Raw genomic sequence first — 13,496 nt, 5'->3', positions numbered from 1 at the left:
TACATTGATTTTTGCTAATTAGTTACCTAAAATCAGGTATAACATGCTTATTTTAGCTAGAACTGGTCACTGTAGTCCCTTTTCTTGCTTCTCATATAAAAGTTTTTAAATTCTAAATTTTAGCATCTATCCTTAAATTGCTTAATTGTCCAGTTTAAACCTAATGACCAAAGTCTATAACAAATTGTACGGCGAAATTATATATTTTCTTTACTACGTTCACGTAAAATCTAAAAGCCTCATCATTTTATTAATAAAACACCAAGATGTATACCATTCAGATTTTCTTCCCCACTAGCTAAACCTCTCAGACCATTCTGGATTAAACACAAAGAGCAAAAATGATTATTCGTTACAAATTGGAAACAATTGTGAGATATATATCTTGAATTATTATTCTTACTAGTCAGAATGTAAATGCAGATATCTTAAATTACCATTCGGGATAGTACAAATTTTGTTTTGTCCAGTCAAAATGCATTTTCAGATAACTAGAATGTAATTACAGATAGTCAGACGAAACCGAATTTATGTTAAAACGGCTTGCCATAGTTCAGGGGTTAGGAATATTTCTGCAAGTCACTATAAATTTAAAGATATAGCCTTCACAACTAGCCTATCTCAACGTAGTATTTTCAGACTGCTGTGCTCTGAAGGTAACTTAAGGAAGGTAAAAGAGGTTCTCCTTGCAGTTGGTGGGCTAAAACAATCCACAGCCTTAGTGTTGTTTTTTTCTTTATTTTGGATTTTCAGTGCAGAACCAGTAACTCCACCTACCAGCCTGTGTCTTTCCAAAAAGCCTGTCGATGGTTTATTCATTTCAAACACTACAGAACTGAGTTTGGGTGCAACACATGCCACATGTATAAAAGAATACAGTCAGTTGTTATAATGAGTTTTCATATTTGATAGAAACATTTACTCGACAAAAATAAGGAGGTGGGAGGGGGGGGGGGATAAATCTGGACTAAAATGTAGAAATAATTCAGTCACTGAAGATGTGGGGGTTGGCTTAATTTATGTTCCAGACAAAATTAAAAAAAACAATGAACAGCTTCTTCTGCAACTTCCACTTGTGCAAGTGGACAACAAGCAGACTCCCAGTCCATGCTTGCATAGCCTAACATGAGAGGAGAGGGGTGGAGGAGGGGAGGAGGTGCAAACTATCGGAAAGAGAAACATTTCGGCAGTAACCAAACGCGACCGTCTCACAGTGTAAGAAACTCCATCAAACGCCTCTTTGAGGTTCCCGCATCTTTAATGATCGCTGCAAACAGGTAAATAAGAAGATGACACCTTTCAGTAAAAGTTTCTCCTTACAAAAAAGTTTTACACAAAGGAATGCAGTGTGTCCAGTAAACATAGGTGAGGCTTTTCTTTATTATTATTGTTGTTGTCGTTTTAGCTGCATTGGAAGTGGAGTCGCCCTCACAAGCTCCCTAAGCCTTGAGAGCGAGCCCCAAGCAGCGGATCCAAAAGCCAAGAACGTACTCGTTTCGCAGTGCTCTTTGTTTCTGTAAACATGTTGATATGTAAGTTAAAGTTACCCTTTTTTCATCACTATTATTAGTATTATTATTATTTCTTCAAGTTTAAATCAAAACAAGCGGCCTGAAGAAAAAAAAAAGAAGCCAATTATTGGAGTACTGCACCTGATGATGGCGGGGATTCTGACCTTTCCTCTAAAAGGGCAGCCGTGCGACGTGATCAAAAGAAAAGGAGCAACAAAAAAAAAATCATGTCCACACACACGAGTGGATTTCTGCTCATCATACAAGCCACCGAAGCCAAAACACGGTGCAGCGTGTCGATGTTAAAGCTCTTCAATCCACAGCTGCAGCGCGAACCAGTGGCGCCCCCCAGATTATTTTTATAGGGGTGGCCAGACCAGGCCAATAAAATATTTTAGGAGGGAGTACAACTAAAATAAAAATAAAAAAAAGAAAAGAAAATCCAACTATATATGATATTTGCTATATATTATATAGCTACGTATATATTTTATATTTGTTTATTTATTGGGTTTTACATTTATGTTTTCATTAAAAAAGATGATACTTTACACCTTTCTATAACATGAATATAATTCTCTGGGGAGGCCAGCATTTTTTAAGAGGGGGCCACGACTCCCCTGTTCCCCCCCTTTGGGGCGCCACTGGCCTGAACAACTCAAGTATCACATACTAATGCTTAATCGAGTGGGAGGGGAGGAGGAGCGGGGATGCTCCCACATTACTGGGAGGAGGGCAGGCGGTGAACTAATGACAGAATGCGTCACATACTGTACAGCCCATGCAACAATACTAAATGAAGTTCAGATTTTATGTCTTTTTATAGCCACCTAAAGATGCAAAAAAGGTAAGAGATTATATAGTTGTTTTTTTTTTTTTTTTCCTTTTTCTCGACACGTAATATATGCATGCAAAGAACCTACTCTTCTCGGTTCCACTGAGTGAGAACATCTGGAGCAGGCAGGAGCCGTTTTCTGTTCTCCGAGAGCTCAACAAGTCTGGATAGTAGAGACAGTTACAATTATCATAGGAATTATTGTTTTTGTTACTATCATGTAGAGCATACAGCAGTCGCAGCAGTGAACACTGGGGGACGGGGGAGAGGAAGGGGGGTTCCTAAATACTGCAGAAACAAAACTGAATGCAGTGCTCCACTGATATACAAGCTAGAGGTGAGGATGTACAGGGCTACTGTGCACGAATCACGTTGGCATGTTTAGAAATAGAAATCTGTGATATCTTATAGCTATTTCTCAAAATTATTCTGCATTTTGACATTCTCATGCATACGACCACAAGAAGCGAGTCCATTGAAAAATAGTTCAAGCATTTTGTTTGTTTTCTCTTATGTTATCATGGGTGGTTTTTCTTTTATCTCTTCTTCTTTTTTTCTCCCCCCCCGTGGAAATGGCAGAGAACCTAATGAGACATTAAAACGTGTGCGGCTGTCCAGAGTGTGTGGATACAGACTGGGTGTGGGGAGACCGGAGGGGTTAGAGAGAAAGAGGCGCAAGCAGGAAGAGGGCGTGGGAGTGGGAGTGGGATGGAGGGTCAGGTGGGGGTGAGGGATGCGGCTTCACTTCTGCATGTCACACTGCAGCAGGAGAACGATGGACGGGTCGCTCTTCGCCGCCTCCTTGAACTCCTCCAGCGAGATCTGGTCGTCGTTGTTCTTATCCATTTTGCTGAAGATCTTGTCTACCCTCTGCTCCGGTGTCAGGCCGTCCTCGTTCATCTTCATCATGATCACGGTGCCCACCATTTTGTAGATCGCCTGCGGGCGAGAGGGAGTGCGAACAATTAGCCGAGGAGTGTGCTTTTGTTATCTAACGCGGCGGAGGCCTACGTGCTTAAATAAAACGTGTGCAGAGTTTGTCAAGTGATGTAACTGTGGGACCAGAGAAAATATATATATATTTTTAAAATTTGTTCCTTAAACAGCTCACTCTGTTGATGAAGATGTCACTCGACTTGAATTTCACGAGTCATTCGCTCATCTCTGTCGTGTTTATTCACTCTTCTGTGAACGATGGATGAAAAGCCTTGAAATAAAACAAGCTTTTATCATAGCAGTATAAAAATATTAGCTAACACTCATTGTTAGCACAACCCTTGCTATTTAAATGTAACATAAGCTTTTTGAAATTCATTTTTGACTTTTAAAAGTTAATCAGAATTTCTAGGACCTTCTAAATTGTTACACATAACTTCCTGCTTCCCTGGGGAATAAAAAGTATGCGACACAGATATTTATAAAGTTTACCCGCTGGACAAAAGACTTGATGGTTAGCACTGGATGCTAACAATGTGCTAACTCTGTCAAAACAGGCACGCGCAAAAACCGTCCTGTCTTTTTATTGCAAGTGGAACTAGAGTAAAGTCTTTGACTCTTACAACAACCCGGACTCGTTTCGTAGTTGCACACTCATCAAATCTGTGTTTCCATGGTGACGGGAGTGAACCATAAAGTTCCTCCGCGGGCTGTAGCATGAAGAGTCTGTCCAGCCGCCATCCGCGACACACCGCGGCAGGAGTTTATGTCTTCAGTAGTTTTGGAGCAAAAATAGTTTGACATGAAAATCCGGCGCAGCAACTTTCAAAGCAACGATGACGTCACGTCTCAATTTGACGACGGTACGTTTTGAACACGCTTCATAACGACGACGGGAAGAGATGAAAAGGAAGTAAGAGCAGGATGATTTTTTTTTTTTTTTTTGCTCAAGTTACATAGTTTGAGATTAACTTGACATTTCTGCCAAAGAGCTACACCGAACACTTATGATTTTATGAGTGTTATTTTCCCAACACGGGGATTTGTTTTGGTGTTTTCAACTCACCTAGGAGTGAAGCCTTGACTAAATCGTTTTCTGTCCCACCATCACAAACACAAATATGTAGAGTTTGGTCAGAAGAGACTCCACTGCTGTTTTTTCATAATTACCTGGTAAATCTAACTTCCAAATTTGATCATTTCTATAAAATCGAAGCTTTTGTCCTTATTTGTTCTTTCCTTCTCCTCGTTCCGATACTATCTTTGTATTTATACTTCAATCAAAATGTGTTTTCTAAGTCACTGCGTTCTGGTACCGTTCTGGTTCTGCTGCCCGGCTTTCTTCAACACGCTAAATACTGGTTCACATGTTTGCATCCGCAAATAATTTGTGACGTTCTGCCTAACATAAAAAAATATAAGTGCCAAGCTGATGACAAAACAGACTTGCAGAAATATGAACAACTGGATAAAAACAGCAGGCTAAATGCTAAATTTAGTTTGCGAAAACACACGGTGCATCTGATATGACTGGAATAAAACACTATATTTATCCCAGCTGGATTTGTCAATACTCTCCAATATCACCAACACAGATCAGATTCATCTTATAGATTGTTTTCCCTGAAATAGCATCAAGATATCCAATACAGCTGAAGCTTTGCCACAATGAGACTCTGTGTGTACGAGTGTGTGTGTGTGTGATGTTGCTGCTCTGCAGGTGTGCAGCAGACGGATGGACAAAACGCACCCAGCCTCCTGACAGGTAAAGGCTTAATGACTCGATAATCCCTCACCTCGATTATCTCCAGCATCTCCACTCTGGTGATTTTGCCGTCGCCGTCCAGGTCGTACATGTTGAAGGCCCAGTTGAGTTTCTGCTCGAAGCTGCCGCGGGAGGTGATGGACAGGGCGCAGATGAACTCTCGGAAATCGATGGTGCCGTCTCCGTTTTTGTCGAAGGTCCTGAAGGCGTGTTGTGCAAATTTTGACGCGTCGCCGTATGGGAAGAACTTGCGCACGTTTGAAAACAAGAAGTGTGTCATGAGTTGACCAGCGCAGATTTTGGTGAGAGAAAGTGAGAGAGCGATGCGGGTCACACAAACCTTGACGTAGAGCTGCTGGAACTCCTCCAGATTCAGCCGACCGGTGGGGCAGTCTTTCAGGAAGCCTTTGTACCACTGTTTCAGCTCGTGTTCATTAAACTCTGTGTTCTTCACCAGATCCTCCATCACCTCAGGAGTCAGCTTGCTGTTTTGCTTTCCCATGATTCCTATGGTAAAAGAACTTGCTGTTAATGCTAGTTGAGTGTTGTTTTTGCATTTCTGTTGTTTTTGGAGTGGTACTCCTGCTGCAACAAGCCACACAAGAACGCCCTGCAGAGGCCAGTGAGGGGAACAGGACTGTACCTTGACAGATACTCCGTCAGACAAACAGCAACAGAACATCAAACACAAAAACACCTGCTGTTAAAATACTGAACTACAGTTAAAGTCATGCACTATGGTGCTTTGCAAAATTAGCCACACCCCTTGAACTTGAATCACAAACTTCAATCTGTTATATCGACATTTTTATGGACTAACACAAAGTAGTGTATCTTATGCAGATGGACTCATTACCTGTTTCTTAGGGTGTGTCTCTACCAGATTTGCACATCTAGAGACTGAAAATCTTGCACATTATTCAAAGGAAAACACCTCAAGCTCAGAGCATCTGCAGACATAAGGGGCTTCAACAGCCCTGTATTGGGTTGGCCCCCTGCTGTACCGTTTTGTTCTTTTTGATCGGCTCACCAGGTCCACCTTTCTGTTGATACTTTTGGGATTTTTGTTTTCCTTTTTTTTGGGACACGGGAAACTGAGGATATTTAACTCCAAAAGAAAAGTTCAAGAGAGTTTTGAAATAAAATAATTTTTTGAACCCTCAGTTTTGCCTACCTGTCCTCAGATATGTTGTGCCCTTGTTGGACGTAACAATCCTACAACTTTCAGATCCATCTCTGGTCCAAAGTGCTGATTTCTTTTAGTGGCCTGTATATTTGAGTAACATGTGTTAAAGAATATTGGTATGTAAAGGTTGCAGGCAGGGCCGTCGTTGACTGGAGTTTAAGATACCTGCTCTAACAGGATTGCCTTGTATCTAGCCACATCCATCTTCCCATGCTAGCACTGCCTGAGACGGTGTCCTGAGGGCGATGTTAAGACCTGGTCTCATCCGGTTCATCGGACAGCTGGGGTTTGGTTGTCTTGCATTTAGAAAATGTTGACTTCCTCCCCCAGCAAATTGTTTTTTTCATTGTATCAACCTTCCAGACCACTCGGATCTTCTGGTTCTAGTCTGCTCCGCATCTCCAGAACCAAACATGGAGAAGCAGAATTCAGTTTTTTATGTTCCACTATCGCAGTGCTTCTCAATTCCAGTCCTCAGGCCCCCCTGCTCTGCATGTTTTAGATGTGCCTCTATTCCAGAACAACTGATTCAAATGATTGCATGACCATCAAGTGCTGCAGAAACCTGTTGATCACCCATAGATTCAATCCAGGTGTGTAACAGAAGGGAAACACCTAAAACATGCAGGGCAGGGGGGCCTGAGGACTGGAATTGAGAAACCCTGCACTAACGTGGAACAAACTTCCAGAAAACTTCGAAACAGCTGAAACACGGAGTTCTGTTAAATCAAGGCTAAAACCCCACCTGCTTAGAGTTGCCTTTGATTCCTAGTCACTGGAACAGTGATCGACATATTTGATGTGCATTCGCTTGATGATTTTGATTATTTCTTTTGACAGAATGTAACGTTTATCGCTTGTTTCTTAGTTTCTCTGTTACGTTTTTATGGTTTAAAGCACTTTGAACGGTCCCGTTGCTGAGACATGCCGCACAAATAAACTTCATTGCCTTGACCCAGTGCTCTTGGGCAAGGCATTTCAGAGCGCCTTCTTCCATATGTTTGCTGTGTTCCCTACTTGGCTTGTGGAAAGCTTAAAATATTACATCTTTTTGGTCTGGACCATCCATCCATCCATCCATCCATTTTCTGTTCACCCTTTGTCCCTAATGGGGTCGGGAGGGGTGCTGGTGTCTATCTCCAGCTACGTTCCGGGCGAGAGGCGGGGTTCACCCTGGACAGGTCGCCAGTCTGTCGCAGGGCAACACAGAGACATACAGGACAAACAAACATTCACACACACAAATCCATTGCAGTTTGTGAGTAATGCGGCACAAGGTGAAAGCGGTGGTACTCGTTTACGTATCTATGGCTAATATTTCAGTGAGCTCTAAAAGAAAAGCTCTTGTTTAGCTTTTAGTCATACAAACTATACATTGATTTGATCCTCTTCTTGGACGGAAGCACGGATAGTTCCATGATGCTCGTGCTCTATTTCCGTGGCCCCTGCCGGTGCCAGGCTTCGGGCCCCCAGTAAGCTGTGACCTGGATCATCACTGTCAAAGCAGATCCAGTTCACCAAAACGTTCGATCGCCGCTATCAAGTTTCCACTGCAAACACCGTCCCCACGCCGATGACAATCACAACAAAGCCTCCGCTTTGCATGTAAGAGAGACACAGCTGCAGTGAGTCCACGCAGCGCGGGGACGGCGGTGGGGGCACGCAGGAGCGCGCAGCAGGGCCAGCTGTAATCTGGATCAGCGGGGAATATGGCTTATAACTGAGTGGTCTGTGAGTACCGCTGTGCTTAAAACCAGCTGCGGACAGTCCGGTGTGCCATCCGCTTCGGATTAGTTTGTTAACCACATGATGAAGGCACTCAGCAGCAGCTACGACCACTCCAGCTGCCTCTCTGAAGCCCCGAATTCATGAATTATTGACTCATGATGTGGCAAATGACATAAGACGGCCAAGAATAGGCAGATGCATAATTAAACTAATGAGACAGCCGGATATTATTTAGATGTGGGGATGCAGGGGTCGGAGGGGGGAACGTCCAGCAAATGTATGCATTTGCTTTTTGTCACGTCACAGTTTCAAATCCCAATATTTTTCACTGGGATTTTTATATATTAAACCAACATAAAATATTGTTTAAAGGTGTGGCAGGGCAATATGGACTTAAGGTTTTATCAAAATATTTTGCGCAACCATAGTGTTTACAATAAAAGTAACAGTAAGAACTGTTTATTACATCTTTTTTAGGTAAGTGTTTGACTGTAACCGTGTGTCACAGCATGTATAGTCCCACAAACACAATTAAAAAAGATTTAATTGTAATGCGTTTTTTTTTTTTAAGACACCAGTCACATAAAGGAGTGTGATTTGTGTCACTAACCTGCACACAGTCACTGTATTTTCAAATGTATTGGTGTTTATTGATGCTGGAGAAAATAATAAAACTATCAATCCTGACAATAAAGACAGTTTTGGGGGGGCTTTGAACATCATTAATTGGAATTTATTTTTTATTTACAATAAATCAAATTTCTTATCGTTAGAAGAAATTTATCACGATAAATGATAAACGATCCGATAAATGCACACTCTTTTTAACGATGCAAGCTTTTAGATGCATCTCTGCGTCAAAACATCCAAATCAAGCCGTGAAGTCATAAGCAGAACTTATTATAACATGGCAACATCTTTTGGTTGTAAATCGGCCATTTTGTTCTGATCGTTGGGACAGGGACACGGGTCGTCAAGGACTGATCTAAACTCACAACCCAAACAAGCAGAACATTAACCAGTGAAGCAGCCAAGCGGCCTGGTTACTGTGGAGGAGCTGCAGAGGTTTGCGATTCAGGTAGGAAAACGTTTTGGCAGTATTTCTGTTTGTTGACCACTCCCACAAATCTAGCCGTTGTGATAGAGTGGCAAGAAAAAGTGTTTGCTGAAAGAAAGCCATTAGGTTTTAAGACATAAAGGTGTTGGGACCCAGACATGAAGGACTGAACAGACATACAGGGAACAAAGAGACTGGAATAAAAACTATTTATCCCAGAACGCAGTGATAGTCATTTTATTCATGCCATGTTAGCCTGCGTTAGCTTACTCTGTCATATTAAAGTTTTCCTTTCATTTCTTCACGCTAACTTATAAAATTGTCCAGAACAAACATGCACTAAACGCTCTGCTGATATTGATTCTGCACTTTGCAACACAAACAGAGAAAGCTGTTTTGTAATCCGTCGCGGCAGAGCGCTACTGCTATTACTGGTGCTTATACATTTTGTAGGACTTAAAGAGATTTCCAAAATGGTGCCAGAATGGTGGTTTCTTCAGTTTTAAGGTGCCACCTTGTGTGAGATGGAAGTCTAAGTCAAAGCTGTCACGGCTGTGACTGGTCATTTAAGAATCAATTTTCCAAAAGGTTATTAATTTCTAATTCAGCCAGTTATTTAACAAAACTTTGCTTTCTCAAAATACAATTTTTCATCTTAACTTCTTCTGTCAAGATACTGTTCAAACTTTTCCTTGAGCACAGCCCAATTGCTCTTAATCAAGCTAATCTTTATTAATTGAATAAAGATTTTAAAAATTATCATTGGTTTAAAGCTAATTCTGCTTCTTCCCAAAGTCTTCAGTACAGCCCTTGGTCTTTAAAGGTCTGCATATTCATACTGAACTATGATATTGCTATATATCTATTATGTTCTTAAAAAACCCCAACTACAAATGCATGCCACACTTCTCAGATTTTTGCTTGTAAATATCTTGGAACCATACTTCCATCTCCTGCCACTTTGTCTGCTGTTTTCTTCTCTCACTTTGTGTTTGATGTAGACATTAAACTAAGACACAAAAGTTGGAGGAGTATGGGTTAATGTTGCAAGCCGATGTGTTGGTCCACATCTCTGCAGCAGCAGCAGCATTCCGGACAGCTCCACCACACTCTGCACTGCGTTGACTCGGGCCTTCCACAACAAGCAGCAGCAGCAGCAGCAGCACTAATGTGCGCCGCAGCCCAAAAAAAAAAAAATCAGAGCAAAGCCCCGCGCTTTGACGCTCAGCCTCCGCTGCGCCTCGCAGTCCCAACGCGCATTATTGGCCACTTGCAGCTCCGCGGATGTTCTGTTTGAACCGCATGACGGGCTGCTGTGAATGACCTTGAGGACAAACAGTTTGCATCAGGAGGACAGGAACATTTTTGGACAAAGGAGGTCTGCATACTGCGGCGTTTTGGTTCCCTCTTTACATCATCAGAATATAAAAACAACGCAAAAAAAAAAAAAAAAAAAATCAAATCATGACTGATCACGCCTCAGCTGGGAACGGCGTGTTTCCTGCCAGACTGGGTGCCAGGAGATGCCGTATTCCCCCTATGGCGCTTTGGGCCATAACAAATGAGTTAATGGTATTAGAGCTCCTGTGTGAGCGGAGAGGCGGGAGGTGGAGGAGGGGAGACGCTGCTGCATTCCGATGGAAACGACGCAGTGAGAGCGTTCTCCCCACCAGATCCCCTCCATCACATGTTGTCAGCTCATCCAAGCGACAGACATGAAAAATGCCACAATCTGACACACCTTTTTTTTTTTTCTTTTTTTTTTGTGACAATCTAATAAATATTTGACGTATGCGAACACAACTCCCTCGCAGCCTCCGGAGGCGTTTAAAGGCCAATTAGCGTATCTTCAGCCGCCCGACCTTTCATTGTTTCGCGCAGTAAATCGCCTCCGTCTCGTTTTCGGTCGAATCGCTGACCGCAGGCGGAGCGCAGAGGCTTTATTTTTCATGGATGCGCAGGTGCCTCCGAGCCAGCCTTCTCCTCCATCCCCATTCATCCCCATGTAACATCATGCGCTCACACAGAAACAACACACACACACACACACACACACACACACACACACACACCCTGACGGCTGTATGTAAGAAGAATTAAAAACCCCAACACGACATGCACGCATGCAGACATCCGCGCTCTTACCTGATTAACGCCTGTATCTGCTGGTTATCTGTCGGAATTGAGCAGCTCGTCTCCTCTGCAAAGTCCAGAAACTCCCCTCTCTCTTCGTCCGATGGAAACGTTCACCTAAAAAACGGATTATTCTCAACAACGATCGCCTATTAAAAAAAAAAAAATTAAAAAAAGAAAAAGAAAAAAATCCCGAGCGCGCGCGCACACACACACACACACACACACACACACACCCGCGCGCACGCACCCCCTCACTCGCACACGGGCACGGAGAGAGTCGCGGTTTTTGCGGGATTTTCCCCGACGCCGTTCGTCCAGATGAGGCGCAGCAGGGTCCGATCCCACGCCGAGCTCTTCGCCTGTCTGTGTGCGGACTAGAGGAGCGCGGCGTCACCCGTGCGCATCACAGCCTGGTGGGATGAGGAGTTCGCCTGTGCGCTGCCGCTCCGTGTGGCTCCAGCTGGCTGCTGTCGCGTTACAGCCGCAGCCTTTGCCCCGCTGTGGATGGAGGGGGAATCATTAAGCAGGTTGTGGTAGAGAGAGGGCCAGGTGAGCGCTGCTGCTGCAAAGACCGCTCATTAATAAAGCATCTACCGAATCAATTTAGACTTAATTCGGTTCATCTGTCCGTGAAGTTGATGTTTTAATTTGGCTGCGACTCAACGGGGAGTTTGGAGCAGAGAAGAAATGTTTTAGAAAAAGGGATGCAGGGGGAGAAAAAAGAAAATTTAAAAAATAGGAGCAACATTGAAAAGCGTAAGTATACATTTATTTTATAAAAGGTGCAAAAATATTTCTTGGTGGAAGATGAAGGATTTTCAGAAACAAAACAATACTGCATACTCGTTGAGTATTCAGAGGGTTTGGCGATATGAACAGAGGTGATATCGTTTTATCACGATATTTTGTGACTACGATAAAAATGACGATAAGAACCGTTTATACTTTTCACATAAAGAATGATTTGTGTCATTAATTGGCTCACAGTAACTGCATTTAATCATATTTTTTAAATGAATGAATATGTTATGGCACTCTTATTGAACAAACAGTGAAGAAAATACTCAATCTCCACAATATGGACGGTTTTAAAACATTAACTGGAATTTATTACGACTGTAATAAATCACATTTTTTTATTATTTTAAGAAATTTATCATGATAAATGACTGACGCGATACATTCCCACCCCTAATTCATATCTTAAAAATATCTAAATTGTTTTCTATGTAACATTGATTTAACATACTATGTATTGTATGTACTGTACATCAGGTTATATTGAAGAAAGACATAAAGGGTTGGGAATTTATTTTTTTAAAAGTGAAAACTTCTTGTAGAACAGCTAAAATGATTAATTCTTATGTTGCAAAAAAAAAAAATTCTGTCTAAATTTATATATTCTTGTTTTTTTCAATAAAAATGGCAAAAATAATTGCTTTTACATTCTTTATGTTTTTTGGGTTTTTTGCATTTATAGTAGACAAACTTCTGTGTATTTCGGTGGGATTTTATGTAATCGGCCAACACAGAGACACTCAGCTGCAACATGTCGGGCTTCACTTCTTATGATTCGTTTCTCTTCTAGAGTCTCAAATCTGAACAATGGGCAAGTCTTTTTAAAAACTGTCGACTGGATGTAGGACTTTGACTAGGTCATATCGCATAATGCTAATCATCCCATTCCAGCTCTGACTACATGTTTAGCGTCATTGTCCCACATGCAGGTGAACTTCGACCCCAGTTTTCAACCATCAGCCTCTAATAGTTTTTTATTACGCTGTATTTAGTTCCATCCGTCTTTCCATCAGTTCTGACCAGCTTCCCTGGTCCACCACCTTTTATGACCATGAGAATGGTGTGTTTAGGGCACATGTGTCAAACTCGAGGCCTGTGGGCCAAATCTGACTCGCCGTAGCTTTTCATGTGGCCCTCTAAATTCTAGACACTCAAATATTAGCACACTTAGTGCTAATATTTAAGCACTAAGTGTGCTTAAATATTATGTTATCAGTCAAATCAATGCAGTTTTTATCTGTTTCCTGCCAAATTATATCAGTCAGTTCCTCCAGTTTCTTGAGAATTATTGTGGAAATTCACGCAAAATCAACAACATTTTTGTGCTAAAACAAAATTGGGAGTTTATTGCAGGTTTTTCTCAAAAATTGTCAAAAACTTTCATACTTGTACTAGACAGCTGCCTCAGCCGTAATTGATGTCAGATTATAGTCCATAAATAATAAAATGTCGCATTTATCGTCATAAATGAGCGCAAATATTTCCAAATTAGAACCACAAACACTTTGATTTTTAGTACAAAAAAATCACAAAAAGTATCACGT

General features: G+C 41.9%; 1 protein-coding gene across 2 annotated transcripts; it reads right to left on the bottom strand.

Moving 5' to 3' along the window:
* Positions 1-718: 718 nt before the first annotated feature.
* Positions 719-11,666, bottom strand: vsnl1b (visinin-like 1b). 2 transcript variants are annotated; one of them, XM_032546875.1, is made up of 5 exons: positions 11,402-11,666; positions 11,164-11,268; positions 5,388-5,554; positions 5,079-5,294; positions 719-3,285 (listed from the first exon to the last, which is right to left on the bottom strand). In XM_032546875.1, the coding sequence occupies exons 3-5, from the start codon at positions 5,547-5,549 to the stop codon at positions 3,088-3,090; spliced, it is 576 nt and encodes a 191-aa protein (XP_032402766.1). In that variant the 5' UTR covers positions 5,550-5,554; positions 11,164-11,268; positions 11,402-11,666; the 3' UTR covers positions 719-3,087. The 2 variants fall into 2 exon arrangements, with proteins under 2 accessions (XP_032402766.1, XP_032402765.1); XM_032546874.1 differs by having other exon boundaries at positions 11,164-11,665.
* Positions 11,667-13,496: the final 1,830 nt, after the last annotated feature.

The sequence above is a fragment of the Xiphophorus hellerii genome, chromosome 19 (assembly GCF_003331165.1).
Source record: "Xiphophorus hellerii strain 12219 chromosome 19, Xiphophorus_hellerii-4.1, whole genome shotgun sequence".
Taxonomy (NCBI): domain Eukaryota; kingdom Metazoa; phylum Chordata; class Actinopteri; order Cyprinodontiformes; family Poeciliidae; genus Xiphophorus; species Xiphophorus hellerii.
The sequence above is the reverse complement of the archived record's forward strand: the minus strand, read 5'-3'. Positions and strand labels throughout refer to the sequence as shown.